General features: G+C 49.8%; 1 protein-coding gene across 3 annotated transcripts in view; it reads right to left on the bottom strand.

Annotated features, from left to right (window-relative positions):
* The window catches only part of DPP9 (dipeptidyl peptidase 9), a 47,495-nt gene that overhangs the window by 21,539 nt on the left and 13,546 nt on the right, over positions 1-12,410 (bottom strand). For all 3 annotated transcript variants that reach the window (XM_083483697.1, XM_083483698.1, XM_083483699.1), the window contains 8 exons: positions 12,082-12,194; positions 10,221-10,394; positions 9,338-9,506; positions 6,586-6,699; positions 4,805-4,933; positions 3,902-3,963; positions 1,871-1,971; positions 268-445 (listed from right to left, as the gene is read on the bottom strand). In XM_083483697.1, coding sequence (XP_083339823.1) covers positions 268-445; positions 1,871-1,971; positions 3,902-3,963; positions 4,805-4,933; positions 6,586-6,699; positions 9,338-9,506; positions 10,221-10,394; positions 12,082-12,194 — 1,040 coding nt within the window. The remainder of the gene's footprint in view (positions 1-267; positions 446-1,870; positions 1,972-3,901; positions 3,964-4,804; positions 4,934-6,585; positions 6,700-9,337; positions 9,507-10,220; positions 10,395-12,081; positions 12,195-12,410) is intronic.

The raw sequence follows: 12,410 nt of genomic DNA, 5'->3' as shown, positions 1-12,410 counted from the left end.
CGCACGGATTGGCAGCTTCAGACGGGAGCCTTGTCTGCACCATACCTGGAGATGTTGGGCACTGAATGTAGGACCTTCTGAATGCAAAGCCTAGTGTCTCGCCTCTCTGTGCAGGGATCCAGGTCGGTGGTGTGTGTGTGTTCAATAAACGTGTTGTGGAGGAGTCTTTACTTTCCTAAAACAGCAGCGAAAGGCAGGGGGAAGAGGTAGGGGGGCTAGGCCCTTCCCACCCACCTCCAGTCATTCCAGCCCACGCTGCTCCCTTACGTTTATCCAGACGTCGGTGACTTCCTCGTAAATAATGAAGGGGTGGACGTTCCCCGGCACAGCTTTGGCAAACTCCTGGCGCTGCTCCTCGCTCTCCGGAACCGGGATGAAGAGGGCAGGGGGGAACAGGACGAGCTGGAGCTGGTGCTGAGGCCGGTCGAGGAACATGGCCCAGGCACTGCGCAAAGAGAGACACAGAGAGGAAGAGAGTGGGAGAATCAATATTTCGTAACTGGGAGACCCAAAAAACGAACAGCCTCACAAGGTGGTAGCCTCTCCTTCAGGGTGGATTTGATTGGCAGTGCCAATCCTGAATGTATAGGATTTGTGACCATTATGCTCATTGCCTTCAGTAGCAGTAAAGCTCTGCTGAATGAAATATCAATTGCCTCTGGCCTATTTTGTTTGGGAATCCTGCAATGTATTTATAGGTTGTTTACTCTGCTAACTATACGCTGGAATCTGCTCTGGATCAATACTGAGAAGAATTCCATGACGTGCTTCTGACTATGTCAGGGGTCAGCAAACCTTTTCAGCAGGGGGCCGGTCCACTGTCCCTCAGACCTTGTGGGGGGCCGGACTATATTTTGGGGGGAAACAAAACAAAAAAACTGAATTCCTATGCCCCACAAATAACCCAGAGATGCATTTTAAATAAAAGGACACATTCTACTTATGGAATAACACGCTGATTCCCAGACTGTCCGCGGGCCAGATTTAGAAGGCAATTGGGCCAGATCTGGCCCCCAGGCCTTAGTTTCCCTGCACATGGACTATGTCTTCATTATGTTTTTATCACTGGTGTTTTGTGACGTGTTTCACACTGCCCTGAGATCTTTCCAAAAAGGGCTGTATATAAATTGAATTAACAACAACAACAACCATGTATTAACAGCAACAACATATTAAATTAGTACACCGCCCTTCATTCGCAGATCTCAGGGCAGTTCCCAACATAAAATCACCATATAAAACCACAAAATAACATAGCAAAAAATAAAGAACAACAGCAAACCAAGAATCCCTCCCCGTGATTCAGTTGTGTTCCAATGGAATGGAAGTGCGGGTGAGCCTAAATCTGCGAGAACTTCTCAGGCAGGGGCCGGACACGAGACACACACGGAGAGGAACCACAGGGGGAAGCTGCAAGACGTCCACTTTGCATGCAGAAACGCCCCAGGCTCAATCCCCAGTTAAGAAGAAGAAGAAGAGTTTGGATTTGATATCCCGCTTTATCACTACCCTAAGGAGTCTCAAAGCGGCTAACATTCTCCTTTCCCTTCCTCCCCCACAACAAACACTCTGTGAGGTGAGTGGGGCTCTGTGAGAGAAGTGTGACTAGCCCAAGGTCACCCAGCAGCTGCAGGTGGAGGAGCGGGGAATCGAACCCGGTTCACCAGATTACGAGACTACGGCTCTTAACCACTACACCACACTGGAACAGGGGAGCCCAGCGGCGAGGAAACCCTCTTTCTCTCTCTGCTGAGACCTTGGAAAGACACTGCCCGTAAGGACAAGCAACACTGGGCGAGATGGACAAACGGTCTGGCCAGGGATAAGGAGCTCCCTGCTTTCCCCACTGCACTTACTAAAGTCCACTTACTATTTACCATCCTGGGTCCACCCGGCCCGTGCGATGTACTCCACCTGCGGGAACATCGTTGAAAAGGGCTGCACCAGCTCCTTGTCCTGGGAAGATACTATCTGCAAAGAGGAAAGAAGAGAGATTGAACTGTTTATACGGATTTTGATTTACCGTATTTTTCGCTCTATAACACGCAGATTTTTTCTCCTAAAAAGGAAGGGGAAATGTCTGTGCGTGTTATGCAGCGAATGTGTGGTCCCTGTAGCCGAAAAATAAGGCAAAAATCAAACCGCGCTTCAGGGAGAAGGGAGCTCCGTGAGAAAGCTGTTGCTTTCCTGCATTCTGCCTCAGGGTCTCTCTGCCCACCCTGCTCTGTTTCGTTGCTGTGTTTGCTCAAACGGAACAAAGAGCAGGGAAAGCCCCTCCCCTCCAGGCAAGTAGAGAGGAAAGCAGAGCGTCCGAACAAAGAGCAGGGAAAGCCCCTCCCCTCCAGGCAAGTAGAGGGGAAAGCAGAGCGTCCCTCGCTCTATCCTGTCCCTGCTCCGGAGGGAACAATGTTTGTGAAGGGAAGAGAGATTACAGGTTCGGCTTAAAATTCTGATTTGACTTCCTGCTTTTTGTTTTTGGAGACACACAGCATTCAAATATGCTTTCTTCCATTTAAAAGGATGAAATCCTTAAACAGTGGCTGGCTTGTGTGGGTGGGTGGGGGAAAACTTTTGCCTTCCTTTCCTCACGTTATAGCCCTCTCCTGCATTCTTAGCCTTCTGTGTTTTTCCTTCCCTCCCCACTTAAAATGTGGTTACAAAGCATGGATCCACATGGATCCTCAGGATCTTTGCATTGGGTCACCCCAAATTCACCATCAGAGCACACAGCATGTCCATGGCTACAGCCTGTCCCCCCCAAAAAAAAAATCACACACCCATTGTTGCCTGGGGCTGCAATGGTGCAAAAACGTGGTTACAAAGCATGGATCCACAGGGATCCTCAGGATCTTTGCATTGGGTCAGCCAAAATTCACCATCAGAGCACATAGCATGTCCATGGCTACAGCCTGTCCCCCCCAAAAAAAAATCACGCACCCACTGTTGCCTGGGGCTGCAATGGTGCAAAAACGTGGTTACAAAGCATGGATCCACAGGGATTCTCAGGATTTTTGCATTGGGTCACCCCAAATTCACCATCAGAGCACATAGCATGTCCATGGCTACAGCCTGCCCCCCCCCCCAAAATCACGCACCCACTGTTGCCTGGGGCTGCAATGGTGCAAAAACGTGGTTACAAAGCATGGATCCACAGGGATTCTCAGGATTTTTGCATTGGGTCACCCCAAATTCACCATCAGATCACATGTCTGTGGCCACAGCATGAATCACAAAAATGATACGTCCACTGTTTCATTCAGAATATTTTTTCCCTTGTTTTCCTCCTCTAAAAACGATGTGCGTGTTATGGTCAGGTGCGTGTTATAGAGCGAAAAATACGGTATTCTCCATGTTTACGCAGGGGTTGCGTTTCAAGGCACCGCACTCATCTGTGAAGTTGTGCATAATAGAAAGCCGTTGGAAAGGCCTGCAAGCACCCTTTTAGTGACATCTTTGCGATGTTTCGCTTCTGGGTTTGATGCAATGCACATATATAATGAACGTGAGGAAACAGGAAGCTTCCTGCATTTATTTATTATATTTATGAGCGCTGCCTTTTTCTTCCAGGGGAGCCCAAGGTGGTGCACGAGGTTCTCCTCCTTCCTCATTTCATCTTCACAACAACCTTGGGAGGCAGGTTAGGCTAAGAGATGGCGACTGGTTGCCGACACGAGTCTTGCTGGCACAAAACGGCTGTGTTCAGAAATTCGCACCAGCCGCCGATTTGCTACTGGGCCAAGTTCAAGGCATTACTACAGTGGTACCTCTGGTTATGGATTTAATGTGTTTTGGGGTGCCGTGCTATTAATACCTTGAGCTCCTTTTGAGTTTGCTTTGCAAAGGAACGCCCGAGAGGAAAGAAGTCAAAGACAATTAACAAACTGGAACCCAGCTCCCTTACCTTCCCTTGGCTATCCACTTGAACTTCAGCAAGCTTCAGCGAGATTTTGGGGTTCTTGCTGCCTGGAATGGAGGGGAAGAAGGACATGAGGAGGCAGCTGAGCTGAATGCTTTTAACACTCATTTCCCTTCATGTAGGTTGTGTTAGTATTTCACGCATCCGATGCTGCAGATGAGATTGGTGTAAATCACATGCCTCTCTGGGAAGACCGTGGGAACAGAATACAGCCTTATCTCTCTTCCACTGTCTGTACTTTAGCTTTTACTTCATTCTGTTCTCTCTCGGAGCTGGTGAGAGAGACGCCATAATGCTTTGTCTGTACACAGTGCGTAAATAAATACGTAGATTAGTTCTACGACGTCTCACGCTTCTTGCTGTGTAATGCCAGAAGTGTAGTGTGCATATACCATCTGGTATATGTCGCTGAGCGCACTGGAGAAGAAGGGAAATGCCTTTTCCAGAGCTGCACATACCAGAGGATGCTCGGAGAGCGAGGGCTGCAGGAGCACTCCAGGGTGTTTTCCAACAGGTTGAAGAGGGCAAGCCAGGTTCTTGGCTGGTCAATAGCACAGGACGGTTGCCTTCTCTACCATTATTACCCTTCACCCTAAGATTACAACAATAAAACCTGCTATTGGACTACCTTGCATTTCTTTTTCTTGTGAGTAACAACTGTGGCAGCCACTGGGCGGCAAAAATTTAAATGATCTGGCTTTCCCAGAAGAAAATGAGAATCCACAGAGAAATACAAGAAAGAGGAAGTGCCTCTTAAGGAATTCTGCGAGTTCCAGGTTCAACTCCGGCCACCTCTGGTTAAAAGGATCAGAGGCAGAAGGTGATGTCGTCCGCCAGGTGGGGTTTTCCAAGCCCCCTTCATCCTCACCCCACAGCTCCCCCACTGACCTGTCCTGGGGTAGCGGTATGAGTCCGTCTTCCTTTCTTCCAGGGCGGGAGAAGGAACATGGATGATCTCCACCTCCGACTCGTCCACCTCCTCATAGAGGATTCGTAACGTTTTCCAGCCCTCGGGACCTAGGTTGAGGAGGCGAGATGGGGAGGTGAATTCTGAAGCAGCTCCTCCCAGCAGTCTCTTCCTGCACACACTGACCTCGGAGCGTGGCCCATTCAACAAGAAGAGGACTGTGCAACACAGACTTCTTCTGCATGCAGCAATGCGCAGCAGGAAACTGCTGCTATATTTCTCCAAGGAAAACACTCCTGCTCACATGTCTAGAAGCTTGTGGTCCAAGGCTGCATTTGCAGAACGGTTTATCCCATTTTCCCAAGGTTTTTCCCTAACTGCTAATTTCTGCATTGTGTTTTGAGCTTTCACATGACACAAAAGCCACTTCCAGAAATGTAGAAAAACGTGGTGCAAGCTTAGCGGTCATTTCCAGGGGTGGGGGGAATTTTCATTTGCAAAATATCACAAAAATAAGTACTAAACTTGTGCTCTGTTCTGCTATATTTCTGGAAGCGGCTTCTATGCCACATGAAAGCTCAATGTGGAAACTGTTGACAGGTAAAGGCATTTATTCACGCAGCACAGAATTAGCCTGTGGAACTCGCTCGCCTCCAAAGGGATATTGTAGAGCTGGAAAAGGTTCAGAAAAACGGGCCATACCTCAAGGACTGCCCTTCCCCATATAAACCAACCCAGACTCTGTGCCCAAAATCCTCCCTTTAAAAATAAAGTTGAGACTGCAGCCCTCGTTGCTCTGAACAAAAGGCTGGACTGAACACAAACACAGGAAGCCGTCAAACAGCCAGGCACTTCTTTGTGTGCCTCCTCCACGAGAGGTCCAGAGAGCGGCAACACAAGAACAGGGCCTTTTCTGTGGTGGCTCCCTGTTTGTGGAATGGGCTCCCGAAGGTTTGTCTGGGTGCCTTCATTGTACATCTTTAAGCAAAAACGTTCCTCTTCCACCAGGCCTTTGGCCGATTAATATTTTAAGACCTTTTAAATGTGTCGGGGGTGTATTGTTTTGCTTTGTTTTTGTTTTATTTATTTATTTTGTGCTTTTATCCTGTATTTTTATATTGTGAACAGTCCTGAGATTTTCAGATGAAGGGCGGTATATGAATTTTAATAATAATAATAATAATAATAATAATAATAATGTAAAGGACCCCTGGATGGTTAAGTTCAGTCAAAGGTGACTATGGGGTTGCAGTGCTCATCTTGCTTTCAAGCCGAGGGAGCCAGTGTTTGTCCGCAGACAGCTTTCCGGGTGATGTGGCCAGCAGGACTAAACCGCTTCTGGTGCAACGGGACACTGTGGTGGAAACCTGAGCGCATGGAAACGCCGCTTACCTTCCTGCCACAGTGGTGCCTATTTATCTACTTGCACTGCTAGATTGGCAGAAGCTGGGACAGAGCAACGGGAGCTCACTCCATCGCGGGAATTCGAACCGCTGACCTTCCGACTGGCAAGCCCAAGAGGCTCAGTGGTTTAGACCACAGCGCCACCTGCGTAATGGGGATGGAGTGGCTCCCCTATAAGCAAAGGTCGCTGTGTTTTGGGCTTTGAGAGAAAAGGCAACTCATCCTCCCTGATAGCTGTCCATGCTGTCAAGGACTGATCTGAGTTGTAGTCCAACAACACTTGGGAACAAAAGATGGGAGAAGGCTGATCTAAGCGCTGGTAGGATCGTTGCGTGGCCTAGGTACCCAGAGCACTCACCTTCTTGGCAAGATGTGGGACACCACCAGTACCCCGTAAACCGGTCAAACTCCTCCTGAATGACGAACGTGGCTACGCCTGCAGATTTGGGGTCATCTAGCACGCTGGATAAGCCTGCAGTGGGGAGAAAAGAGGCAGAGCTTGGGCCAGGGAATTGAACCTACAACAGCTGGCTATGATCACAAGCCCTGAGTGGTTTTCTCCGATGGGCAGCAATGCCCCTTAGATAAAGGGAAGCTGCCTTGCTCATAGTCAAGGCCATTTTATGATATACCGTATTTTTTGCTCTATAAGACTCACTTTTTCCCTCCTAAAAAGTAAGGGGAAATGTGTGTGCGTCGTATGGAGCGAATGCAGGCTGCGCAGCTATCCCAGAAGCCAGAACAGCAAGAGGGATCGCTGCTTTCACTTAGCAGAGATCCCTCTTGCTATTCTGGCTTCTGAGATTCAGAATATTTTTTTTCTTGTTTTCCTCCTCCAAAAACTAGGTGCGTCTTGTGGTCTGGTGCGTCTTATAGAGCGAAAAATACGGTAAATAAAATAACCAAGCCAGGCCTTCTCTTCCATGTCCTTCTGCAGGCAAGGCCCACATGCGAAGAGATGTGTGAGTCAAGATGACTGTGTTCCCTTCTCTCCAGAGCAAGTCATCCTCTGATTTGGGGTCGCAGGGAGCTGCAGGAGGGCTTTTTACATTCCTCGTTTCATGTCACCTGCCCAGCCCTGGCAGAGGAGTAAGGGCTTAGGCCACTGGTCATACAGGAAGTCCCTAGCATGCCATCCAGAAAATGGTTGTGCCCCCCAACAGCATCATCTCACTGCCCTGAGGAATTATTGTAAGAAGGGAAGGATCAGAGGTGGCTCTGCTTTTGGGGTGGCCACTAACTTAAAAGTCAATTCGCCTTGTCTTCAAATTATTCACCTGAGTAGCCTACAGGGTTCTGAACAGACCTGAACAAATGTTTATAACCCTCCAAAAAGCTCTAAGGATTGTAATTCTGATTTACAGGATACAGTGGTACCTCGGGTTACATACGCTTCAGGTTACAGACTCCGCTAACCAAGAAATAGTACCTCGGGTTAAGAACTTTGCTTCAGGATGAGAACAGAAATCATGCTCCGGCGGCACGGCAGCAGTGAGAGGCCCCATTAGCTAAAGTGGTGCTTCAGGTTAAGAACAGTTTCAGGTTAAGAACGGACTCCAGAACGAATTAAGTCCTTAACCCGAGGAACCACTGTACATGGGGATTAGTTACACAAGAATTCCCTTTCTCTTCAGCTATCATATCGGATTATTTGAATACAAGGGACAGAAAGACTAGGCTTGGGCTCCGAGGTCATTGCACACCTCCCATTTAGGAAATCTATGGACATGACCATTAACCATGCTGGCATTTGCAAACAAGACATGAAGGATTGGCAGTATCAACCCAAAGGACCACAGTGCCTGGAGACAGAAAGTCAGGTTGTGGCATCCACAGCAGTGATCAGAGGAGGAATGGTTGCTGGGAGGAGCAAAGAGAGAGAGGAAACACCATGGGGCTTCTGCAGCAGCCCAACAGGACACCTTCCTCTGTCCCAACTGCAACAACATCTCTCCTGCATCTGTGTCTCTCCTGCATCTGTGTCTACAGCCAAAGCAGGGACTGCAGCCTTCCAACAGTTTGACTTCATCTCCTGCATTGCCTCCTGTAATAGGTATGAGTTACTCATGCGTAAACTGGTGCCTTTCTCGGTTAATTTGCCTTGTTAAACCTTTCTGACTGCACAGCCCCTTCTCATGGTGGCTGCCTCAGTCACTGGCAGAATCCGTCAGTGGGCGTTTCTTGAAGCTCTTCCAACATAAAAGTTGTTTGACACCCAGTCTCCTCCTCCTCCTCTCACTGCGCGGGAGTCTTCTGCGCAGGGAAGGCGTGGGTAGCGGAGGACCTGGGCTCTCCTCACTGATGTCCAGTGAAGAGTCCTGGAGCCCTCTCTCCAATTCCCCCGTCTGCCTCCCTTTATCCCCGGTGTTGCGCTGATTGGCTTCCCCCTCTACTGAGCTGTTTCTCCCCCTGCTGCTGGGTCCTTCGCCAGCATCATCTGGGAGCCTCCCCTTCGCCTCTCGCTCTGATGTCAGTTCCCTGACACCTCCCAAGACAGATGCCAACAACAATTGCCTTAACTTACCAGCTAAGTTAATTTATTACCGTGTTTTTCGCTCCGTAAGACGCACCCGACCATAAGACGCACCTAGTTTTAGAGGAGGAGAACAGGGGGAAAAAAATGTTCTCTCCCTCTTTGCTCAGCGCCTCTCCAGCAAAGCAGGAGGAGAAACGGAAGGGGCTCCGTTTCTCCTGCTGCTACGCTGAAGGGGCGCTGCACAGAGAGGGAAAGCTGCGCAGCGGCTCTCCAGCGAAGCGAAGCCAGGAGAGCAAGAGGGATCGATCCCTCCTGCTCTCCTGGCTTCAGGGATAGCCTCCCGAAGCCTCCTGAGCGCAGCAGGAGCTCCCGCTGTGCTCCAGAGGCTTCGCATTGCTTTTGCTGAAGCCTGGAGAGCAAGAAGGATTGGCTTCAGCGAAAGCTGCGCAGCCTGCATTCGCTCCATAAGACGCACACGCATTTCCCCTTACTTTTTAGGAGGGGAAAAGTGCATCTTATAGAGCAAAAAATACGGTAATTTAGGGGCTGATCTAGCACCAGGCAGAAAAAATACCAGGCAGGGATATTTATTTCCCCCTCCACACAAGACGGGAGTGTTATAGACAGCGCTCACCTTTCTGGCAATACGTCAGCCTCCGCTCCTCCCCGGTCTCGATGCTGGCAACCCAAAGGTCGTTGTTGTTGATGAACGAGAAGAAAGACGGATTGGCAGAGCAGATCTTGGGATCCATTCTGGGGCCTGAGCACTGCGTCTTGATTTCCAGCGGCTTCATCGGAGACACCTGCGGACAAGCAGCACACACACCTGTGAACTCTCCACGGCGCAGGGAGAGTGGGGAGAAAGTTTTCCTCTCTTTTTTGAAAGTACTAGAATTCGTGCACAACCCATGAAGCTGAACGTTCAGAGGTTCAAGGTAGACAAAATGGAAAGGTTCAGAAAGGAGAAACCGAAAGAGGGATACGTAAGCGGAGGTACAACTGTATATTGACCATTACTAAGTGCTGTGGATAGGGGACGCGGGTGGCGCTGTGGGTAAAACCTCAGCGCCTAGGGCTTGCCGATCGCATGGTCGGCGGTTCGAATCCCCACGGCGGGGTGAGCTCCCGTCTTCGGTCCCAGCTCCTGCCCACCTAGCAGTTTGAAAGCACCCCTAAGTGCAAGTAGATAAATAGGTATCGCTTTATAACGGAAAGGTAAACGGCATTTCCGTGTGCTGCGCTGGTGCTGGCTCGCCAGATGCAGCTTCGTCACGCTGGCCACATGACCCGGAAGTGTCTCCGGACAGCGCTGGCCCCCGGCCTCTTAAGTGAGATGGGCGCACAACCCTAGAGTCGGACACGACTGGCCCATACGGGCAGGGGTACCTTTACCTTTTTAAGTGCTGTGGATAAGCACAGGAGAGCAACGAGAACCTCCATACCCAAGGGCAGTTTACCAACAATTACCAAGCGCTGTGAATCAGTGCAGCGTGCTGCTGCCTTTAACGCACACTCACCATAAAGCCGTTCTTGCCTCCGTCCCGGCAGTGGAAAAGGCTGTTGCTGGCCTGGAACAGGAAGAGGCCGCTCTCGCTATGGAAGTCGTAGGAAGTGATCCCAAAGACCCCTAGCCGCTTGCGTTCCCTCAGCAGCTCTTCCTCCCTGGAATACATCCCGTGGTGGGGGGTGGCCTGGTGGAAAACAGGGGAGGGGGCCCCCAAAAAAGGTCATGAAGGTACACGCAGAGAAAACACGAGAAAGCTCTGCCACCAACCTACTGTGCAAATCTTATTTGTTTACTTAGGGGGATTTGTACCCCAAAAAAACCCAGCCTCCCAGAGCGGTTTCCGTATAATCAGTTGGAACAAGACAGTCCCTGCTTGCAGGCTTAGAATCTGAAAATGCACAACACACAAGGAAGTGCTGGTTTTGACCTACAAAGCCTTAAAATGGCTCAGGACCGCAATACCTCAAGGACCGCCTCTTTCCATATGAACCTACCCGGACCCTGAGATCAACTTTTGAGGCCCTCCGTCGTGTGCCTCCTCCTCAAGAGGTGCGGAGGGTGGCAACACAAGAACGGAGCCTTCTCTGCAGTGGCTCCCCTTCTGTGGAATGCTCTCCCCAGGGAAGTTCGCCTGGCACCTTCATTATACAATCTTTACATGCCATGCAAAAGCGTTCCTTTTTAACCAGGCTTTTGGTTGATCTGATTTACATCGTATGCCCTTTTAAAATGTGATGGGGGGGGGGAGCTATTGGGTTGCTGTTTTCATTTTTAATATGTTTTTTGTGTTTTTATATCTTGATTTTATTCTGTGAACCGCCCTGAGACCCCGGGTATAGGGCGGTATATACTGCAATGCGCTCTACGTGGGACTACCTTTGAAGGTGACCTAGAAACTGCAATTAATCCAGAATGCGGCAGCTAGACTGGTGACTGGGAGTGGCTGCCGGGACCACATAACACCGGTCCTGAGAGATCTGCATTGGCTCCCTGGACGTTTCTGAGCACAATTCAAAGTGTTGGTGCTGACCTTAAAAGCCCTCAACGGCCTCGGTCCAGTATACCTGAAGGAGCGTCTCCACCCCCATCATTCAGCCCGGACACTGAGATCCAGTTCCAAGGGCCTTCTGGTGGTTCCCTCATTGCGAGAAGTGAGGTTACATGGAACCAGGCAGAGGGGCTTCTCGGTGGTGGTGCCCTCTCCGTGGAACGCCTTCTCTTCAGATGTCAAGGAAAGAAGCAGCTATCTTATCTTTAAAAGACATCTGAAGGCAGCCCTGTTTAGGGAAGTTTTTAATATTTAATGCTGTATTGTTTTTAACACTTGATTGGGAGCCGCCCAGAGTGGCTGGGGAAACTCAGCCAGATGGGCGGGATATAAATTATTATTATTATTATTATTATTATTATTATTATTATTATTATTATTATTATAGAGAAAAGGGACAGTGGGGAGAGGGAATCAAACTCAGGCACTGGTTTTTAAAACAGCTGTTCTTATGACCAGCTTGCATAGTTTTAGGGACAGGAGGTGCCTGGGGGGAGCTGGTCTTTCAACAAAGCTGATGGAGCGAGTCTTCTGCTTCCCAGCTCTCTCCCTTAGGCAGCCTGATGGAACAGGAGCTGAGCCCTGATGGAGCTGCCCCAATAGAGTGGGTGGAGCGAGAACATTGGGCAGGTCTCTCAGCTTCCTGCCAGCTTCTGCTGCGGGAGACTGGGTCAGCCTCCATCACGGAAAAAGATTCCCTGCCTCCGATTTATTCTAGATGTGGAATCAGAATTATTATTTTTTGTTCTGGTTTTTCCCCCAGAACAGTTCCCGAGTCCGCCGAGCGCAGTGAAGCCACACCCCACCCTCCACCGTGCCTCACCTGGAAGTGGTCCAGCATCTGCTTCCACGACAACAGGAGCAAGGCTTCCTTCCGTACCTTTTTGGGAATCTCAGAGTAGAGGAGGGAGTTCTCCCTGCTTCCGTATGGCATTCCTGTTGAAATGGGAACCAATTCAAGCACGTGCTTTTACAGTACAGTCATATCTCGGTTTCAGGTTGTGTGCTTTCGGGTTGCACACCGCACCGAACCTGGAAGTACTGGAACGGGTTACTTCCGGGTTTCGGCGCTCGCGCAGAACCACTAAATCGCGCTTTGCACATGCGCAGAAGCGCCAAATCACGACCCGCACGTGTGCAGACGCGGCGGTG

The sequence above is a fragment of the Podarcis liolepis genome, assembly GCF_965112155.1.
Source record: "Podarcis liolepis genome assembly, chromosome: 18".
Taxonomy (NCBI): Eukaryota; Metazoa; Chordata; class Lepidosauria; order Squamata; family Lacertidae; genus Podarcis; species Podarcis liolepis.
Note: the sequence above shows the minus strand (reverse complement) of the source record. Positions and strands in the feature narration are given on the sequence as shown.